The 18,898-nt window shown below is 41.2% G+C and overlaps 3 protein-coding genes across 3 annotated transcripts in view; 2 read left to right on the top strand and 1 right to left on the bottom strand.

Moving 5' to 3' along the window:
* Positions 1–352: 352 nt before the first annotated feature.
* LOC118115371 (heat shock protein family B (small) member 11) lies at positions 353–3,512 on the bottom strand. Its single transcript, XM_035166475.2, has 5 exons — positions 3,349–3,512; positions 3,135–3,241; positions 725–793; positions 583–626; positions 353–488 (listed from the first exon to the last, which is right to left on the bottom strand). Exons 1-5 carry the CDS (start codon positions 3,510–3,512, stop codon positions 396–398), a joined length of 477 nt encoding a protein of 158 aa, XP_035022366.1. The 3' UTR covers positions 353–395.
* Positions 3,513–3,600: 88 nt separating this feature from the next.
* smn1 (survival of motor neuron 1, telomeric) lies at positions 3,601–7,619 on the top strand. Its single transcript, XM_035166474.2, has 8 exons — positions 3,601–3,747; positions 4,159–4,230; positions 4,322–4,441; positions 4,700–4,891; positions 5,728–5,904; positions 6,445–6,519; positions 6,719–6,826; positions 7,409–7,619. Exons 1-8 carry the CDS (start codon positions 3,700–3,702, stop codon positions 7,463–7,465), a joined length of 849 nt encoding a protein of 282 aa, XP_035022365.1. The 5' UTR covers positions 3,601–3,699; the 3' UTR covers positions 7,466–7,619.
* A 4,773-nt stretch (positions 7,620–12,392) lies between these two features.
* Positions 12,393–18,898, top strand: part of rtkna (rhotekin a) — a 64,443-nt gene continuing 57,937 nt past the window's right edge. The window contains exon 1 of the mRNA XM_035165098.2: positions 12,393–12,850. Coding sequence (XP_035020989.1) covers positions 12,740–12,850 — 111 coding nt within the window. The 5' untranslated portion in view covers positions 12,393–12,739. The remainder of the gene's footprint in view (positions 12,851–18,898) is intronic.

The raw sequence follows: 18,898 nt of genomic DNA on the forward strand, positions 1-18,898 counted from the left end.
CATAACATTAAATGGGCCATGATAATTTCAGAATGAGAGGCCAGATTTAGAAATGCACCAGGGCTCCAAACCATATGCTTTGTCTGCAATTGCAGCTTCACTGATAAGCTCGGGATGATAAAATTCATTTTGTTTAGACATACATTCATTGATTTTTTTTTTTTTTTCAAATCAATGCTCCTCACATATTCATGGTATATTCTTATCAGATTTCCAGTTACCACCAACACAGACAGCCACGAGGGAGGAGATGTCAGTGTGTTTGTCCCTTATTAAAACAGACTGAGCATATGATGAGGTCAGCTGACATTTACAACAATCACATAACGCCATAAAGCCACATATACATATATTTTAAAAAAAAAATCTGCTTTAATTCACAATAACCAAGTGTGTCAATTTTGTACAGTGACTCTGTGAACTGAAACAAAGTAATCATATCCTGTCGTGATGATAAAACGAAGGTGGATTGCGCTGCTTCCATTCAGCTGAAAGACAAAATATCGACAAGCTGATGTTTTACCTGCTTATTATATAGATTCATGTGTTTTACACAATAATAATTATCTAATTTATACTTACTGAAAGAGTGTTTGACTGAAGATGCCCTTCTGTATGTTCAAAGTCTACAAAACAATCAGATTGTTAATGTCAAATTCTGCCAATTCTTTGGTATTTAAACTAAATGTTCAAACACATATTGTAGACGGATGTTCTCTCTTACCTTTCTCTGTGACAAACTCAAACTGAGAGGCATTTTGTGAGGTGTTCTTTTCAATCCTTAGCTGCTTGACTGCAAAAGAAAAAAAAGCTGAATTTTAGATTTCGTGAAGAAAATATGACAAACTGAGAACATCTTGGTCTGGACATAATGCCTAAAAACAAACTCCTTTCGACAATAGCCACAGTAAATCTGGTAAAACGTAGTAAATTCCAGCAGCATGGCTTCAAGCAGTCAGTCCACCACTTCAGTCAATTGTTGGATTGATTGCCATGAAATTTGGTGCAGGCGTTTAAGCCCCCTTCAGTATAACATGTAATCACATTGATACTCCCTTGACTTTTCATACAGTTTCTGTGATCTCAGCAGGTCATAATATAAAATATAGGCCTTTTTACTTCTGATTACAAATACCATTGACCCAACAGAAACCTTGAGTCTCAGAAAACTCAGTATATATATATATAATAGTCTTGAATCCTAACACTCATAAAGACCTGGTATTAATCATTTATAGGCCTTTGTCTTTGTGAAATGTTCTTTTTTTTGTTCTCTGTGTTCTAAAAATTTGGTTTGGGTTCAAGTCTATTAAGGAGATTAAAATTCCTTCCTCAGATTCGATAGTCCTTGTCAACAGAAATGGCCTGAGGTCTGACGGTTCTCCAGTGTGCCGAGGATGCAGACGGGGGTGCCCTCTGTGTCACCTTTATTGTTATTATTTATTAACCTCTCTGCCAAGGCCATTAGGATTAATCCTGAGTGGATGAATTATTGTTTTGACTCCAGCACTTTTTAAGTCTCTGAACTCTATCTCTAATTATATTTGGAACAGCAAACATCAGAGAGTCAGCTTCTCTAAAGTCACAGAGCTGAAGAAACTGGGAAGTTAATCCCTACCTGATCTACAACTATAATATTGGTCAAATCTTTCAAATTATTATAAACTGATACTTTATGGATTAGTCTTGAATCTTAAAAGGCTTAACTCTGTCCACTCATCAATATAGATCAGATAACTTCTCTTTGCAATTATATTAGTAATTGTGAAACACAACTGATTTGGACTGATGTAAAAAAAATATTCCCATTTCTGTTCAGTCTCCCCTGGCACTGAATCCGGATATTTTAGCAACAGGAGTAATTTTCTGGGGTCGTATAGATTTTGCAGCACCGTGACTCTTTAAGGTTGTTTGAGCAAATTCTAGATAATTTTATCATTCCTCTTAAACTTTTGTTATCTATCTCTGTCTGTCATTTCGTATATAGTCTCTTTTAAGGATGAAAGGGGGAAACTTGAGACTGTTGGAAATGGAAAAATCCATGAACTCTGCCAAACCCAGGAAATATATAATTTCTTAGATTTATGCTCTACTGCTGTACTCTGATTCATCTGCTAATGATTCCCTATGCGTGATCCGGGGGTAGAATTTAGTTCTGCGGATTGGATTAAGATTAGCACCGGTATCTTGAAATGTATTTCTAATTCTATAGACTAACATAAACTTACATTTTTTTCCATGGAAATTATTTTACACCTATTTGCCTCTAGAAAATGTTGTAAAACAACTCAAATCTATATTGTGAATGTAAAATACACAAAGGTAGATTTATACACCTGTTTGGTCTTGTGATCACATTTATATGCTTCGGAAAGAGGTTTATTCTGTGATACCAGTAAATGATTTACTCTGTCTTTTTCATTTATCTATTTAACCACAATCCTGTATTTCCTCTTCATAGAGACAGCAAATCTCTTGTTAATCAATATTGTATTTTTTATATAAAAAGTATATTTGGCTCCACAGGTCCCCCCCAATCAATTTGTGGATATCACACATATTAGGTCTTCTCTCAAAACTAACTAATCACAAATTGGACAAATTCAGGAAAGCGTTTACTACCGCCGCAAAGGAGATTGTGTTTGTTTGGTTGTTTGGTTGTTAACTGTTAGTTAGCAGGACTACGCAAAAACTACTGGACCGATTACCACGGAACTCAGTGGAAAGACGCAGTATGGGTCGGGAAACAACCCATTCAATGTTGATGTAGATGCTGGCGTGGATCCAGGAACTTTAAAAAAAATCACTTCCTCTAACTTTGTGAGTTTTGCAACATTTTCACTGATTTCCCAGAGAATATTTCTGTGATCTTGATGAAAGATGTTTAGGGGACTGATCTTTAGGTGTCTGTGCAATTTGGTGCAGATCCAACAAAAAAATCAGGGAAAAGTGAATTCAAATGTAGTTTTATAAGAGCACTGTTGGGTCTTGTATGCACTTTCCTGTCATTCTAGTTCATTCGTTTGTTCGCAGTGTGTGATGGAGGACATCAAGGCACAAGGGAGCACTTCTTTCCCAATATCTCAATGTATGTGACTGTCACAGTTTGATGACGAAACCACATCTATACAAACCGTTGTGGCTGTCCACTGTCACCGCGGAAATGCTCGTGGGCTCAGAGAAGCGGACGATAAACTCCTGAGGAAACAACCCGGTGGACATCCAAAACGATTGAGTGTTTCTGGGTGGAAGAGACGAGCAAAACATCGTCAGCTGTTGACAACATCGATGCGGATAAAGGAGCACTGGACACCAGACTTTAACTCGAACAGAAGAAGCCACACTCACCCGTCGATGATGTTTTCTGGAGGGTGGTTTTCATCGCTGGACGAAGCAACAACAACTTTGGCCCCCAGAGAACTCAGAGAGGAGTCGGTCATCTTCAGCGGGTCGCTCGGTGAAGAGTACGAACTCCGGTGCTCGTAGTTTGAAGTTAATATCGGTAATTCCATCCAGAATTCACGACTAACTGTGTGTTTACAAGTAGTGGACCCAACTAGCTACCGTCGTTACCAAGCCAACCGATGCGTCGCAAGGTATATACGTCATCACTGCTCTAGCGCGTCACAGGTTGCGACGCACGTTGCCTGTTACTTGTTTAGCAATTAGCAATTAGCAGCGAGCTCAGCGCACCTTCCCATGGCGAATGGCTGCGAAGACACGTTGTTTACCCGCGGATCTGCTCAGGTTCGTGACAACACACACCAGCAGGCCCGAGAGAACAGCACGTAGGCAGCCTTTCCAGCCGCTGTAGAGGCGGAAGCTAACAGGCTAAGCTACAAAACGAGTTGGGCTAAGTTGGGTAACAAAGAAACAAAAAAGGGTTAAATCAGAAGTCTGCCTGACGTGGAGATGTTGTGATATAATGTCTGATACAAACGTAATGGGAATTCAGGTTTAGCTGCACACAGATGTTGCACTTCCACAGCTGTAGCATCCTTTCCCCACAATGGAGAGGATGCAATGGGCAACACGTCAAATAAATCAAGATCACATACAAACTCTTCCCACAATCTTTTACAGCTGATCTATTTTTTTTCCCGCTGATTAGGACATGTTTGTTAGTTGAGGCTCTAAATGTCTGGTTCTCTGTTCCAGAGTGATGACTCTGACATCTGGGATGACACAGCACTCATTAAGGCTTATGACAAGGCAGTAGCATCCTTCAAGGTAAGTTATATGTTGTGCATTGTATATGTGTGTAAAATATTTGTGTCTCTCACTAACTGCATGTTTCTGGTGCCGCTGCTTTCTCTGCCAGACTGCCCTTAAAGGTGAAGATGAGCCACAAGCGTCAAAGAAAGACCAACCAGGGAAAAAACGCAAAAACAACAAAAAGAACCAGAGCAGGAAAAGGACCAACGCACCGCCAGATAAAGAAGTGTGTACAATTTTAACTGATTTTAATGTTTCTCTTAAACATGTTGACACAACTACAGTCTCTCTTAAGGAAGAGAAAGGACAACTTTTGACTGTTGGAATTGGAAAATGCAATTGTTCAAATGAACAATTTGTGCTCTACTCCTGTTGTGTGATTCATCAGTATTTCCCTTATGTGCACGAGCTTTACTTTTACTTCACTTCAGACCAGGGGGCAGCCTGCACCTCGATCTTAATTTAGATCTATGTTGTGTCTCAGTGGCAGGTCGGGGACTCGTGCTGTGCTTACTGGTCAGAGGATGGTCAGCTCTATGCAGCCACAATCTCCTCTATAGACGAGAAGAGTGCCACCTGTACGGTTGTTTATACAGACTACGGCAACCAGGAGGAGCAGAAACTTGAAGACCTGCTAGCAGAGATTTCAGAGGGTGATGAGGAAACAAATGTCAAGGTAAAGCAGCAAAAATACAACGTTTTACTGATTTTATTATTCTGTTATTACGAAAAACTTTGTATTCACTGTTTTTAAATAATATTTTACTAGTTTATGTAACAGGTTAATGATGATGTATTTCGCACCTTTTTGAGTCATCAAATACATTTTTATTATTCCATTGTGCCAAATGTAAAGGATGTGAGGTCATGTCCAAACAACAACATCTGATAGCTTGACTGAAATATCTTTTTGTAAAAGTCAGATTTTGCTCACAATCATAAGAAATCAGCTTCCTTCCAAACAGAATTTTTTTTATTTTCACCTCTTTTACACATGCAATTTAATTTGAAAATAGATCACCTGCTTTACACTGTACTCATCATCCCCTCAAACAGTTCCCACAAGTTTGTCTTTCACTCTTCAAATACACACAACACAATATTAACTTTTGTTAGTAAAATGGGATGAAGTCTTAATCCTTGATTTACTGTCCCAATTTCTCGCCCAAAAGTTCTTCATTGTCTATTCATTTGACTGGTTATATGTGCAGAAAGCTACTGACATGAGGTCAGTGAGATAAATGTCAAAGTGCTTCATCAAATAATACCTCTTGGAATCCAATCAACATAACAAATTAATTGCTATCTCACAAGCAGTCCAAAAATTATGTTGTGATTTGCATAGCTCTTGCATCTTATATGGATTGTAAATGAATTCACCTCAGTTTTGAACTGTTCTTATTTTCCCTGCTTCCAAAGTCACATTTATATTTTTATTTCAGAAATTCAATTCCAAAGTATAAAAGAGAAAATGTCAAATCATGGTTACAGCGGTGTGTCTGTGCAATTCAGGTAAATGAGGCGGAATCATCAACAGAGGGGAGTGAGTCCTCCACACCAAACCGACACAAACAACAGACACACAGTAAAGCCCAGAAGTCCAAGGCCCCCAAAGAACCTCCTCCTATGTGGGCTCCCGGCTTCCCCGGGTTTCCTCCAGGTCCACCCCCCATGCATGCTTTCAAACAGGTAAGAAACAAGTCTGAACCTTTTGTCTTCTGTTATCATTCAGAGAGCAAAGTGAACTGATAATAAACTGGTGTCGTTCATTATTACCGCTTGAAACTAAAATGTTAATTTATTTTACTTTAGTGAGGAGTTTGGCTCTGAACTCGTGGTAAAATGAAATGTGAACAATAAACCGTTTACCATGTGAGCAATGAAAATGGAATATAAACAAAGTCTGCCCAGAGTTGGCATTTAACACAAGTGCATTGTATTGGATTGCAATAACTTTTATTTGATTTATGCTGAAATTTATGTTCTCACTCTGTGATGATGTACCTCTATATACCTAAAGTCATTAAAAGAAGAATGATAAAATGTCTTTTAAAAAGAGTGTATGAATTCTTGAGCCTTCTTGCAGTTGCACATGAGCTGCATGATTAGACCTGAATGGCTTGAGATATCATTTATTATATGTAGATTTTAACCTAATTAAAATGATCTTTGAATACTGAGATTACTGTGCGTGGTTTTCAATCACTTTTTGTCCTTTGTGTCCTGTAGAAGGGAACCAGGCGATCTGGTGATCATGGACCTGTACCTCCTCCCTGGCCTCCCATGATGCCGTTTGGTCCACCAGTGAGTTGGCAATATGTCTTACATATAAATGCAGAAGCTACAGCAGATACTGATTTATCTGAGGGTTAGGTTGTGTTTTTTTTTTTAATCCAGTGGGTAAGATGAGAAACAAACTGTTTATGTTAGTGATTGACTAAAAATATCATCAGCCTCCAGTCTTTACATTCTGATCACACTCCCTCTGCTCTATGTGTCTCAGATGATCCCTCCACCTCCACCCATGAGCCCCGACATGGTGGATGATGAGGCCTTGGGCAGCGTGCTCATCTCCTGGTACATGAGTGGATATCACACAGGATACTACCTGGTACGTGCACAGAGGCTAACTGGCTTATTGTGGGCTATAAAAGAGGGAACAGTTGTATTTTAATGGCCATTTGGACCCTTTTTGCTTTTTTGGTAAAGTTGCTCCATCTTGTGATGCTTCTCAACTAGAAGAGTATTTTTGTCCACGCCACCAGTGACAGCTGAAGCTCAAGGATTTAAGATTTTTTGTTGTCTGTCCTTGCATACGTCTTACTTTAGGGAACATAATATCTTCCAATTGAACACACTTCACTTGTACTGAGTAATGGACACTTGTAATTTAGTGCTCAAAAGGTAAAGATCAAGGTCACTGGGACCTCATGACACATTTTTGGCTAAAACACAAGAATAACACTTATCAGGACAAAATACATTTATTACTCTTTATTAAATTACTTCAAGGTCTTCACGACATATGAGGTTTTACAGACATTTATGTAAGTTGCTACTTGACTGGTTGGCAGACGTATTCAAGTGAGACAGTGATTCTACTTATCAAAGGTTCATAATAGGTGGGAGTCCTTGTGTTCTAAAAGTGGAGCTCTCTTAACTTTGTATTCCGACTCTTCTTTTTTTTTCACAGGGTTTGAAACAAGGTCGCAAAGAAGCTGCCAACTGGACAAAACTGCACCACAAATGAAATGATCAAGGCAAGATTTCATTCTTGTGTCAAAAAGAAACTTCATGAGTTAAGTGTACTTGCTGTGAAAAGATTGTTCACCACAGTTCAAGGACCAGAGTTTTGTATTCTTTGTAAATAGATCAAATAAAAGCTATCAGAGCAGCATTGGTAACTGGCTTGGTTTTTTGGTTTCACTTTTAACTGTGAATTCTCCTGCTTACACACAATGTTGTGAAATGAAAACTTCTTGGACAGTAGATGAGTGTAATAAAATTATTAACACGTTTTTTATAATTTCTTTTAACTATTAGCAAATGAGGGAAGAGTTTGATTTAGGTTATTTATGCAAATGTGTGTGCCCCCAAAACGGTGTGTTGTTGTAATGGCAAGTATTGTCCAGCAGAAGTCAGACTAGTATAATATATTCATGTTATAGGGAAAGGTAGCATGAATACATCACAGCATGGTGTTTAAACCTGCACAGAGTCACTATCGTACAGAGGAATCGTCCACTTCTAATAGTGTGTCTGCTTCTCACTTGACTTTCTTCAGAGTTTGACTGCACATCAGACGTGAGTCCTGCTTCAGTCCCTCAGGCGATTTCCACGCAGTTAATTCAGAGTATCATTCCAGTATATTCCTTGCGTCTCAGCCCTGCGTTTTCCCTGAGGTGTCCCCTTATCCTCTGCCCAATATAGGTTCACATCCATCATAATATTTTCCAACTCCCATAAGATTGATGCATATTTCAGGGTGATAGCAGGCGGGGATTCGGCTACAGACAGTGTGACACATTGAGCCGTATGTGCAGATAAAGATTGATTCCTGAACAAAATCGCTGAGACATTAAGATCATTGAAAACGTTTTGTCCGATTATCTGTTACACTCAACAAACTCAACCAGGCAGAATTTGAACATTGATGAGAAAACCTAAAGGAGAATTGATGGATACTCGTATTGCATAACTTTATGTGGCAGAACCCGAGGTTTCTTTCTGTCTTAGCTCTAATATACTGTGCTGTGATAACTGGGTTTATCAAAAAAAAATATTGGTGTATTTTCATCCCTGAGTTGTCCTGAAAACAGATCCTGGAATGTTTGAGGTTCAGTAATGTAAGAACCGTTGGGCAATGGTTGCAAATACTGAATGTAGGTTTATATTTAGAACACAGTAAACCCACATGTAATTACAGTTGGAGCGGCCACAGTCATTCTGCTGAGCCTGTAGCACGTTCAAACAGAAAGCTAAACAGATTTCCTGTATTATCTACACTGGTGATTTTTCTGCCTGTTTACACCCACTCCTCTGGTTCGAACCTGGTGGGCAATTGATCTTACACTGTCGGTGTGTGTGCGTGAGTGTGAGAGAGAGAGGAACAGAATAGGGTTTTGTGTTGGGATGTAACAGCATGATTGTGTCCTGTTTTTTTTATACCATGTGATCCTCCTCCAGCTGCTCCATAGCCACCGCTCTCTGAGTGAAGAGCAGCTCTTTTGTTTGTGTACCGACTGTGGTCTGCATTTTACAGCCCACTGTGCCCGTGTTGACTGCTGTATCTGATTCTCACTGTAGCAGTCACTTTTTTTGTTTTCCTTTTTTTGTATGCAAACGGGAGAAAACGGCAGAGAAAAGGATGATGGAACAGTGGCTGTGTGTAGTTTGTGGGATTTACAAATAGAATATGCAATAAAAAATGAGAGGTGATAAACCAGACCTATCTTTTCCCCACAGATGGGTTTAAAATCTACCGCGGCAAAGCCTGCACATAAGCCCATTGCTCGCCCGACTCTGCGGCAAACTGAGCTGCCCAAAGGGCTCGATGGAGCCCAGCGAGGAGTTAAAAGAGGGTCAGGCCTCGCTTGGGAAAGCACTGCTTCTCGCTGTGACTGTCTACCCCCCACTGACTGGAGCGGCATGAGGCATGTAAACATAATCTGCATTTCACATAGTCCCTTCTAGGAAACAGACAGACATCCAAGTGAGATCTCACTGCTGCGTGAGTTACAGCGCCTTCAGTTATTTACTCAAGCTCCGAACATCAACAAACATCCTGCTTTTAAATAAGAGACTGGGGGAGATTAAAAAAGAAGAACAGGGGCTGCACAAGCCCCTTTCCCCTTTTCCCATAGAGACCAAGCACTTACTGCTGATCAATAGTCATCATTGCATTTTTAAGATTGTGGTGCAAACACCATTTAACACAAGTGAGTGCATGGGGCTAATGGTTGTGGGTTGTGTCCGAGACCATTCGGCAAACCATTACAAATATGTTTAGTCTGAACTCAATCACGGGATTGTGTGAGACTTTGTTCAGCAACAAGCACAGCACAACAAACTGTTGAATAACTGAGTAAAGTCTCTTTCCGAAACAAATGTCTGCAGACGGAGCCTGAATTAAGATTTGATGATTGGCTGACAGACGACAGATTGCAATATCAAGGCTGTTTACAACTCATGACAAAAATGAACAAAACACGCTCGCCATCACAAAAAGATACTGGGATGCCAGACGGTGAGGATTTCCACAGTTAATTGTGTATCTAATGTTGAATCAATTTTGTTGTAAATAGTTGGCAAATCATACTGAACAGCTCCCAATTACAGCCATTCTAGACTTTATCTTAATGCACTGATTTACAGCTTGTGTTGACAAAGCCCTTTTTGACTCAAGGCTTTCAGCTTCCTGTGATTCCTCTTTCTTTTGATGCTCATATATTTAGATCATCTCAAGAGAAACAGTATATATCAGTGTAGGAGTCGTACTGTGAGCAGGAAACACAACTGAAGCTTTGGTAATTGGGGGATTCACACTCTCCCTTTGAGGATGCATTAAAGTGATGAGCTCATTCATTAATCAATAACTATAATCCACTAATATAGTGGGCCATTCAGCATGATGGCTACTTTTACTTTTGATATATGTTGTTGCTAATATGTGTTTTTACTTGAATAAAATGTTGAAAGCTGGACTTGTGTATTTCTACTCTTGGGTACTGAGGCTACTTTTAGTTTGAGTAAAAGATCTGAGATCTGTGAGAACTTCACTGTACTGTCATGTCATCTTTTTATTTTATTTTATCTTGTTTTGTTTTATTATTTTGCATATTTGTGTCTATTATATATGTATAACTTTACTCCTTTACCTATCTTTACATTATTTAAGTCTCTATTCTATTTTTTTCACCTCTTTTACTGTCTTTACCTCTTATTCTTCTTCTTTCAATCCTTTTTGAATGTGTTTTTTTTAAGTGTTTTAAGTTGTGCTTTTTGATTTTAAATTGATTTTGTACAGCACCTGGAATCTTCCTCTGTGTATGAACTGGGCTTTATAAATAAACTGTCTTTTCTGGTCTGTGCGGACACAGGTACAATGCTCACTTGAAACTCATTGAATGGAGAGCAAACACACATGGCTGCCATGACAGCTGGTGGACAGTTCATAACTCAAACTGTGCCAAGTTAAATGTGAGACCCTTTACCTGGATCTTATCTGCATAAAATGTGCTTTCCTGTGGGACTTCTCATGTGACTTCCCAGCAGACATCTATCACCGACTACGAGGATATGACCTCTGCCTTGGCGAGACCGATCCTCGATGACCTTTTGACCCTTCGGAATTCCACTCACAGCAGGTGAACTGAAGTCGTGGTGCCGCCACAAAACGTTCCTGCATCACATTCCTGCTGGAGCTTCATGCTCTACTGCAGATGCTCATAAATAAAATGTTAAACCAAAGGGAAAACGAATACCCCCATTGTATAGCCCTCCGTATGTAGGCTGCATTATTGGTAGCCTATTGAAGAACTATTGATTGTCATGGGTCAAAGGTGCATTAAATAAACACTATTTAAAACATGTAGTTTAAACAGACTCTGGATCTTTTAGGGTGAGGTGTTGTTTTCTCATTCAAGAGGCTGTGAAAACCACGAGCTGTTAACTTCATGGACCCAGCTGGACCCACTGGTGGATTCACGATGCCAAACATCCCCTAAAATTTAAGTATTTTAGTGAAGACCTAAAGCCTTGCAGCGATATCAAACATGGCAGGTTCCACACCATATACTTTTATATGTAAATTACCTTTTGTGAAGCTCTATAAACGCACAGGCAGATGTCCCCGTGATGTCTTGTTACTGAAAATAAGTACAGTGAATGGTCGTGTGGTGTGGACTCTTCTCTTTGAAAGCAAAGTAAACAAAGGAAATATCGTACAAAACACACATGAGAGGAAAAGATGTTAATAATGTTTGTACGTTTTTTAAATGTTTATATCTTGAAAGCTATATGCCAGAATGAAAATGTTAGGCCTATAAATGTGGATAAAATAATTTGATCTTTGTTCACATACATATGTTTTTATACTTCACACACACACACACGTTTGTATGTCTGTTTTAGCGAGGACACTCATTGGAATAATGATTCCAATGCCCCTTACCCAAAATGTCCTCACTTCATAGGTTCTAGGCCGTAAATGGTCCTCACAATACTGTGCAAGTCCACACAATTACACACGGCTCAGTGATTTCCTGGAGACTTACTCTGATACTTATATAACCTTGAATCTAACCCTTACCTTAACCTACACCTAAACCTATTACTCTAACCTTGACCTAAACCTAACCTAATCTAAACTAAACCTACCCTAACCTACAAATAACCTTACCTGCACCCACACCTAAACCTAACCTGAGCCTAAACCTAACAACTAACAACTAACAACTCATTCTAACCCTAACCCTAAAACCAAGTCTTAACCCTCAAACAACCCTTGGAAGAAGTGAGGACCGCCAAAATATCTTCACTATCGTTTATGCTTAAAATGATTCTCACTTAGGTAAGTACAGGAACACACACACGAACACACACACACACACACACACACACACACACACCAGCAGAGGTCTCAGTGGAGCAAAGTTCGGTCTGAACTCCTCCACATGTGTCACTGTGTCACACGGGACGCGCAGTGTGAGTGGTGAAAGTGAAAAGTCAGCTGTGGATGAGGACTCTCCTGAACTCTCTGGGTGTTTCTCCTCTCTGCTGTGGGACTCGCTGTGTCTCAGCTGCTGCTTCGCCAGAGACATCCCTGTTTGGTCCGGGTGAGGTTTTTGATCTCTGGGGACTTTTTCGTTCGGCGGTGCAGGGGGGGGGCACCTGGATCCGCCGCGCCTGGCTGTTTGTTACAGTCTTCGTAGCGATTCCCGAGTACAAGTTCATCTGATCGTCTCCGCACTGGGACTATCTCTCTGTGTGTGTGTGTGTGAAGTTGCCAGGAAGCACAGAGGCGATGTTTTGCCGAAATCAAACAGCCAGAGCCACCGTCGCCCGCGGCTCTGCGCTTGAAATGGAGATACGGCGAGGGAAGTTCAGAAAGAGCGTTTTCCTGGACTCCTCACAGGTAAGAAGCCTCTGATTGTCCTCTACACAACTCTGCCCTCCACACACACACACACACACACACACACACACACACACACACACACACACACACACACACACACACACTTCCAGCTGGGACTGATGTCTCTGCCTCCACACACTTGGCTCACTTTGAATCTTCGCTCTGCTCTCTGTGATGTTTTAATTCAACTTGGAGGAGCTGTGTCTCTGCCTCCACGTCCCCAGAATAACAGCTCCTCGCTGCAGCATTTCCACAACTAATACGAGTCCATTCAGAGACCTGCCTCTGTGCTGAGAAGAGCTTTTGTGTGATGTTTAAATAAGCCTAAATAGTTGAGAATACTTTTGTCATGATGCCTGCACCTGCACCAGGTTATTGTTTGATATTAGTTTTTCATAATGGCTCTTATTTAACTAAGGGGAGGGCAATATGGTCGAACATATAAAACATCATAATAAAAAAACTCTATCGATGATTAACCTGATAAATGTGAGACCAATTTCTGCTCCTGAGTGAAGGTTGTGGTTTTAAACTCTTCTTTATTTATATATTAGATATCTTTATTGGACTTTTGTTGTATTGCTATTGATTTGTGTATATATCAGGATCAACATTGTAACTGTGCCCCACTGCTAGCATTCCTGGGGTCCACCAAAAACAAATTTGAAACCATACAATAGGACGCATCAAAAATAAGTGAATATATGTACACCATATTTGAAATTTTGGAATATTACATCCAAAAAGTACGACTGAAGATAATAAAAACTTAAAACAACAGAAATTACAGCAAGTAATTACAGTCTTTCTCGTAGTGGCTTCATGAAGGAGACTATATACAGAACAATTCGCTTCATACAATAAGGTAATACCAGCTGACCTGACTTGACGTGTGCTGGCATATTGTTCCACATAACAGTTTGCATGATTAACTTTAAATATTAAATGAATATAATTATTGATATTGTATTATGGCCTGAAATCCAGAGTACCTCTAAATTCTGATCTCAAAAGATATCTTCTCCCCTTGAAGTTCACCTTGTTCATTTGCTCACAAACATTTACTTTGCATAACGTTGAGAAGTTTAGAAACTCAAGATTTCAGCCTCGTGTTTATGTCTCTTATCTGCTGTGGTTTTGGTTGCAGCATGTGTTGGACAGTCACCCTCAAGGGAAAAGTGGGAAGAAAAACATAGACTCCAAAAGTTGAGAACTAGGTCAGAGCTGTGTATCCCTCTTAGCTGTTTGCCAGTGGATTAGAAGTGGTGGTCTTCCTGCGAGTTTTCCTCTCTGCACAGTTCCCATGTCAACATCTGCTTCGTATTTGTCGGCGCGGAGCAGACAAGCTCAGAAGAGACTTCCAACCTAACCTAGAACTATTTTTACTCACTGTCCACTTTAATACTGTTTTGATGGAAAGTCTACCCTCTGTCTCTCCTTTTCTCTCTCACCCCCAATCACAGATACACACACACACACACACACACACACACACACACACACACACACACACACACACACACACACACACACACACACACACACACACACACACACACACACACACACACACACACTTCCCCGTTCACCCCTGGGCTGTACGCGTATTATTTTGGTTGCTCATTTTACATCGCTGGTATTTGGTTATTTAGTCTGAAACATGTTCTTGTTTCCGGGATGTTTGTGTCTGCTAAATTAAAACGAAAGCCATATTTAAGAAGTACACAGCTTTCGAAGTGTGTTTGTGTCCGAGAGAGAGAGTGTGGGGGGGGGTAAATTGTAAGAGGATACTTAAGGAATGCTAATGGTGCAATATAGCAAATGGAAAAGATAGGGTATTGATTCTGTCTCTCTTTCTGAATCTCTCTTGCTTTTCACCCCGTGTGTGTGTGTGTGTGTGTGTGTGTGTGTGTGTGTGTGTGTGTGTGTGTGTGTGTGTGTGTGTGTGTGTGTGTGTGTGTGTGTGTGTGTGTGTGTGTGTGTGTGTGTGTGTGTGTGTGCGCACATTGTCCGCTTGTACTGGTTTCCAAAAAGACCACCTTCCCACGTCCTTTCGGCCCCAGTTGTATGTCTACCAGTTGTTTATAATTCATGTCACAGGAAAACACCACTAGCCCCCTGAAGTGCGGCACACTCCATCGTATTGATCCGTCTGAGGAGCGGCAGTTCATATCAGACACATGAGCTGGTGTAGGTCAATAACACATAACTCTTCATGGAGGTGCTGCACAGTGTTAATGTGGTTAACACTGGTTTCAGACAGAAGTGAATGATCTCATGTGTTTTCAGGGTTATTATCCAATGGTGTGAGCTGATCTCACATTTGATAGTTTTTCTTCCTTTCTATTATTCTATTGAATCTGAAGTGGCAGTTAATCAAAAGAGATGAAGAGGTGATTTAAAAAGACGACTGGCGATAGATACTCTGAACATTCATCTCTAAAGTCACACGTCATGAAAGATTCACACCTAACTCTTACTTCCCTCTGTTTAGTCTCTGTATCAGGTTTTTTTTATCGGGGACTTCCCGTCTTTTCACAACTACAACAATCATTGCTTCCTTAACTGTGTAATCTGCTCTCCGCTGCTTCTCACACAAGATTAATTTGTGTCTCAGCCTTTGTTTCCAATGCTAATGATCCTCTTTCAGAGATTGGGAGACTTTCCTGTGGCTCTGTGTGTAAGCACTGTCTCAATGCCACTGTGGAACCTGTCTGTGGCATTTCAATGAGACGGGCCACCTCGGTGTGAAAGCACCCCTGTTTTCTCTGTGCCGGCGGATATCACGTTTGTGCCAGGGCTTGAGCCTCTCATGTGAATGTAGATTTTTTTTTTTTCTTAGTCAGTGACATGTTATCAGTGAATGAAAATGCATAAAATGCTCTCAAACAATTAATGAAGGAGAAAACGCTTCAATTGCTTTGTTGGCGTAAAACCACTGGGCTGCTTTCAGACTCCGCAGTTCCTCCATATTCTTCTGTGTGAAGACACAGATGAATGAGTCAGGAGAGTTTGTGGTGATAAGAGCTGACGATGGTGTCGGAGTGCTGTAGACAAAACCATGTGAACTACGCAGCAGAGTTAATACGTCACCTCCTGCCTCTGCCTGCTGCACCCGGCTGCTCCACCTCTCGCCTGAATAATGCGGAGGATTTGATGCTGTTGTGAACACGTCTGTGCAGAAAACCTCCCGCTGTGTGGTGCATATGTGAAAGGCAAACTCTGGGTAAACTCCGTAGCCAATTCTGCGGATTTTACCCAGAGGTGATGTCTGAAAACAGCTAAAATGGCAAACGTGTGTCCACTTTCCAAAAATGAAGCCAAAATATCTCGAATAGACGTCATGTTTGACAGCTGATACTGACTCACGATTGGTTGATATACAATATATGCAGCTCCTCTCCACGATCATTACTTCGCAAACTCTGGCTCCAGATGACATCAAAAGTTATAGATGGTGGCAGCAGTGTCTGGGCTATTTAACTTTATTTTTGTCCAACAGGAGGAAGTGGAGACGTGTCGTTCATCTTTATACACAGTCTACACCTGAACCCAGAGGGACCAGTACTGCCAACTTTAACAGTCACTTGTACGTAATGAAAATGTCTTCGAGGAGAGGACATGCTGGTCAGATCTGTCCCTTCATGCTCCGCTTAACAAACTTAAACTCTTGCATTATGTTAAATTCACATCAGTGAACTATGTATTCGATTTGTTTGTTGTCAAAATAAAGGGACACATATCATTTTTATTGAGTGGAGCAAATTGGTAAAAATGTAACCGCAGTCAGCAGTGAGAGTGTGTTTTGTGATCGTGTATGTATCCGTGTCTTATCCTGCCCGGAGGCTGGAATCACATTGAGCCAAGAGCATGATTTTGTAAGACTAAATGATGGCTATTTTTAATCTGGAGATTGCAGAACCAGGCTTTGGGGATTTCTCTGGATTATGTGCCTAATTATGCCAATCAGTTATGTAGATAAATCATTGAAATAATGCCAGACATCCAGTTTGACCTTTAGATTATAGTATATTTATAGCAAGTTATTGTTTCCATGTGTCTTGCTTCAATCTGACTCCACATCCTCTGAGGTCCTGGAGCTGAATTGACAGAGTAATGTAGCTCTGACATGGAGGGAGAATGAGGAAGCAAACGTTGACACGCTCCTACGGGACTTGTCCAGAAATCCATTCCGCAGCCGTCCCGTCCATCCTCTGGCTGCCGCCCTCAGTGGGAGCAGACAAGACATCTGCTTTCTGCATCCCTCCTCTCTGATCCACTAGGCCACCAGTGTGCCTCTGCACTCCTCTCTGTCTCCATCCTCACCGGCTCTGCTGGTTCAGCCGAAGCCACCCAGGCATGCAGTGGGAGCCGGAGATAGTGCGGTTATTATTACGGAGGTGGGGATGGAATGTCCTCGCTTTCAGTGCTCTGACCTTGCGTTATGTTTAACTCAAGGGTGTCCCGACTCGGCCATACCAGCGTGGCTTCCACCTGCTCTGTGGGGCCCAGGAAGTGGTTAGACTTGTGTGTGTGTGTGTGTGTGTGTGTGGATGACACACCCATCCACCCACACACACTCCCAGACCGAGGCAGCGTATGGCAAGGTCTGCTAGTCGGCCATTTATGTTGAGTAAAAGCTCCAACAGTTTTGGGCTGTGGTTTGGTTGGTTTTGGTGCTCTGCCCTTCTCCACCCTGTTGATCCACACACTCTCACCAGTGAGCATCCAAAGTGAATATGCTTCAGTGAAGCTCTGGATACTGTGGGTGTTTCCTTTGCTCAGCATATACATGTATTTTTCCCAGCCTAAAAACAATGTGTCATTCACACCAGTGGTGCAGTAAGTCCTATCTTGAAATAGGATGCAGTGTTGTCTTATCCGAACGTGGTTCAGCCTGGGGAATGTTTACTTGTTTTCCGATTTGCTCTATATCCTGATCTTCTAATCATACAGACTTTTTGCTTTTATCAGTGGGAACTGAAGCATGCTGCGGCTGCTGCTCCCAAGTTAGAAATATTGTCAGACAGATATGTTTTCTCCAGGTGCTTAGATGAATGGTTTATAGTTCACAGGTGTGGTCCATGCACTCTAAGACGCCTCTCACAGTGGCTTCTGTCAGTGTTTAATGTGGCCCGGAAGAAAACTGATGAATTAGACCTGTTTATGTAAACATATGGTCGCCTCCCCCCATACAGTGAGGGGGGAAGGTCATGGATGTTTCTAGGTTGAATTTTTGCCAGCAAAGAGGAAGCACCCCAGATCATGCACCCACTGAGAAAGAGTTGCTTTCAACGAATGCCAACCCCCTGTACTCTCACACACACACACACACACACACACACACACACACACACACACACACACACACACACACACACACACACACACACACACACACACACAAACACACAAGTCCCTCTTAAGGCTGCTCTGTGTACTCAGAGGACAATGGTCCATCACTGCAATGTTGCCTGAAACACAAAACCTGTCCTGGGGCATAAAATGCCTGGTGAAAGGGGCTCAGGGGACTGGGGGGTTTAGGAGTGGATGCACTCTTGTAGAATTCCTGAACAACTGCAGTGTTGAATTTGCCAAGACTGGTGCACATAGAGTTCAGTGAAAGAGCAACGGCATGGGGTTTTTTAGACTATTCTTCCAAATTAGTGTTGTACTCATGGTGGTGCTACCCAATAGTGCTTAAAGGGATAGTTCACCAAAAAATGGAAATTGACTCATTATCTACTCACCATTATGCTGATAGAGGGGTGGGAGAAGTGTTTGAGTCCACATAACACTTTTGGAGTTTCAGGGTTAAATTTTGTTGCAGCCAAATCCAATACAATTGAAGTAAATGGTGACTCCTTCTCATAGTAAAAAATGTAAAAGGCAACATGCCTCCATACTGCTCCTGTGGTTTCATCCAAGTGTCCGGAAGCCCAGACGTTCAAATTGGATGCGAGGAGGAGATCAGACGACATTTAGGCTAAAAACTTGGTGTAAATGACGCCGTTTCAAACACCACACGAGAAGCGAGGTATGTTT

This window comes from Hippoglossus stenolepis, chromosome 9, assembly GCF_022539355.2.
Source record: "Hippoglossus stenolepis isolate QCI-W04-F060 chromosome 9, HSTE1.2, whole genome shotgun sequence".
Classification (NCBI taxonomy): domain Eukaryota; kingdom Metazoa; phylum Chordata; class Actinopteri; order Pleuronectiformes; family Pleuronectidae; genus Hippoglossus; species Hippoglossus stenolepis.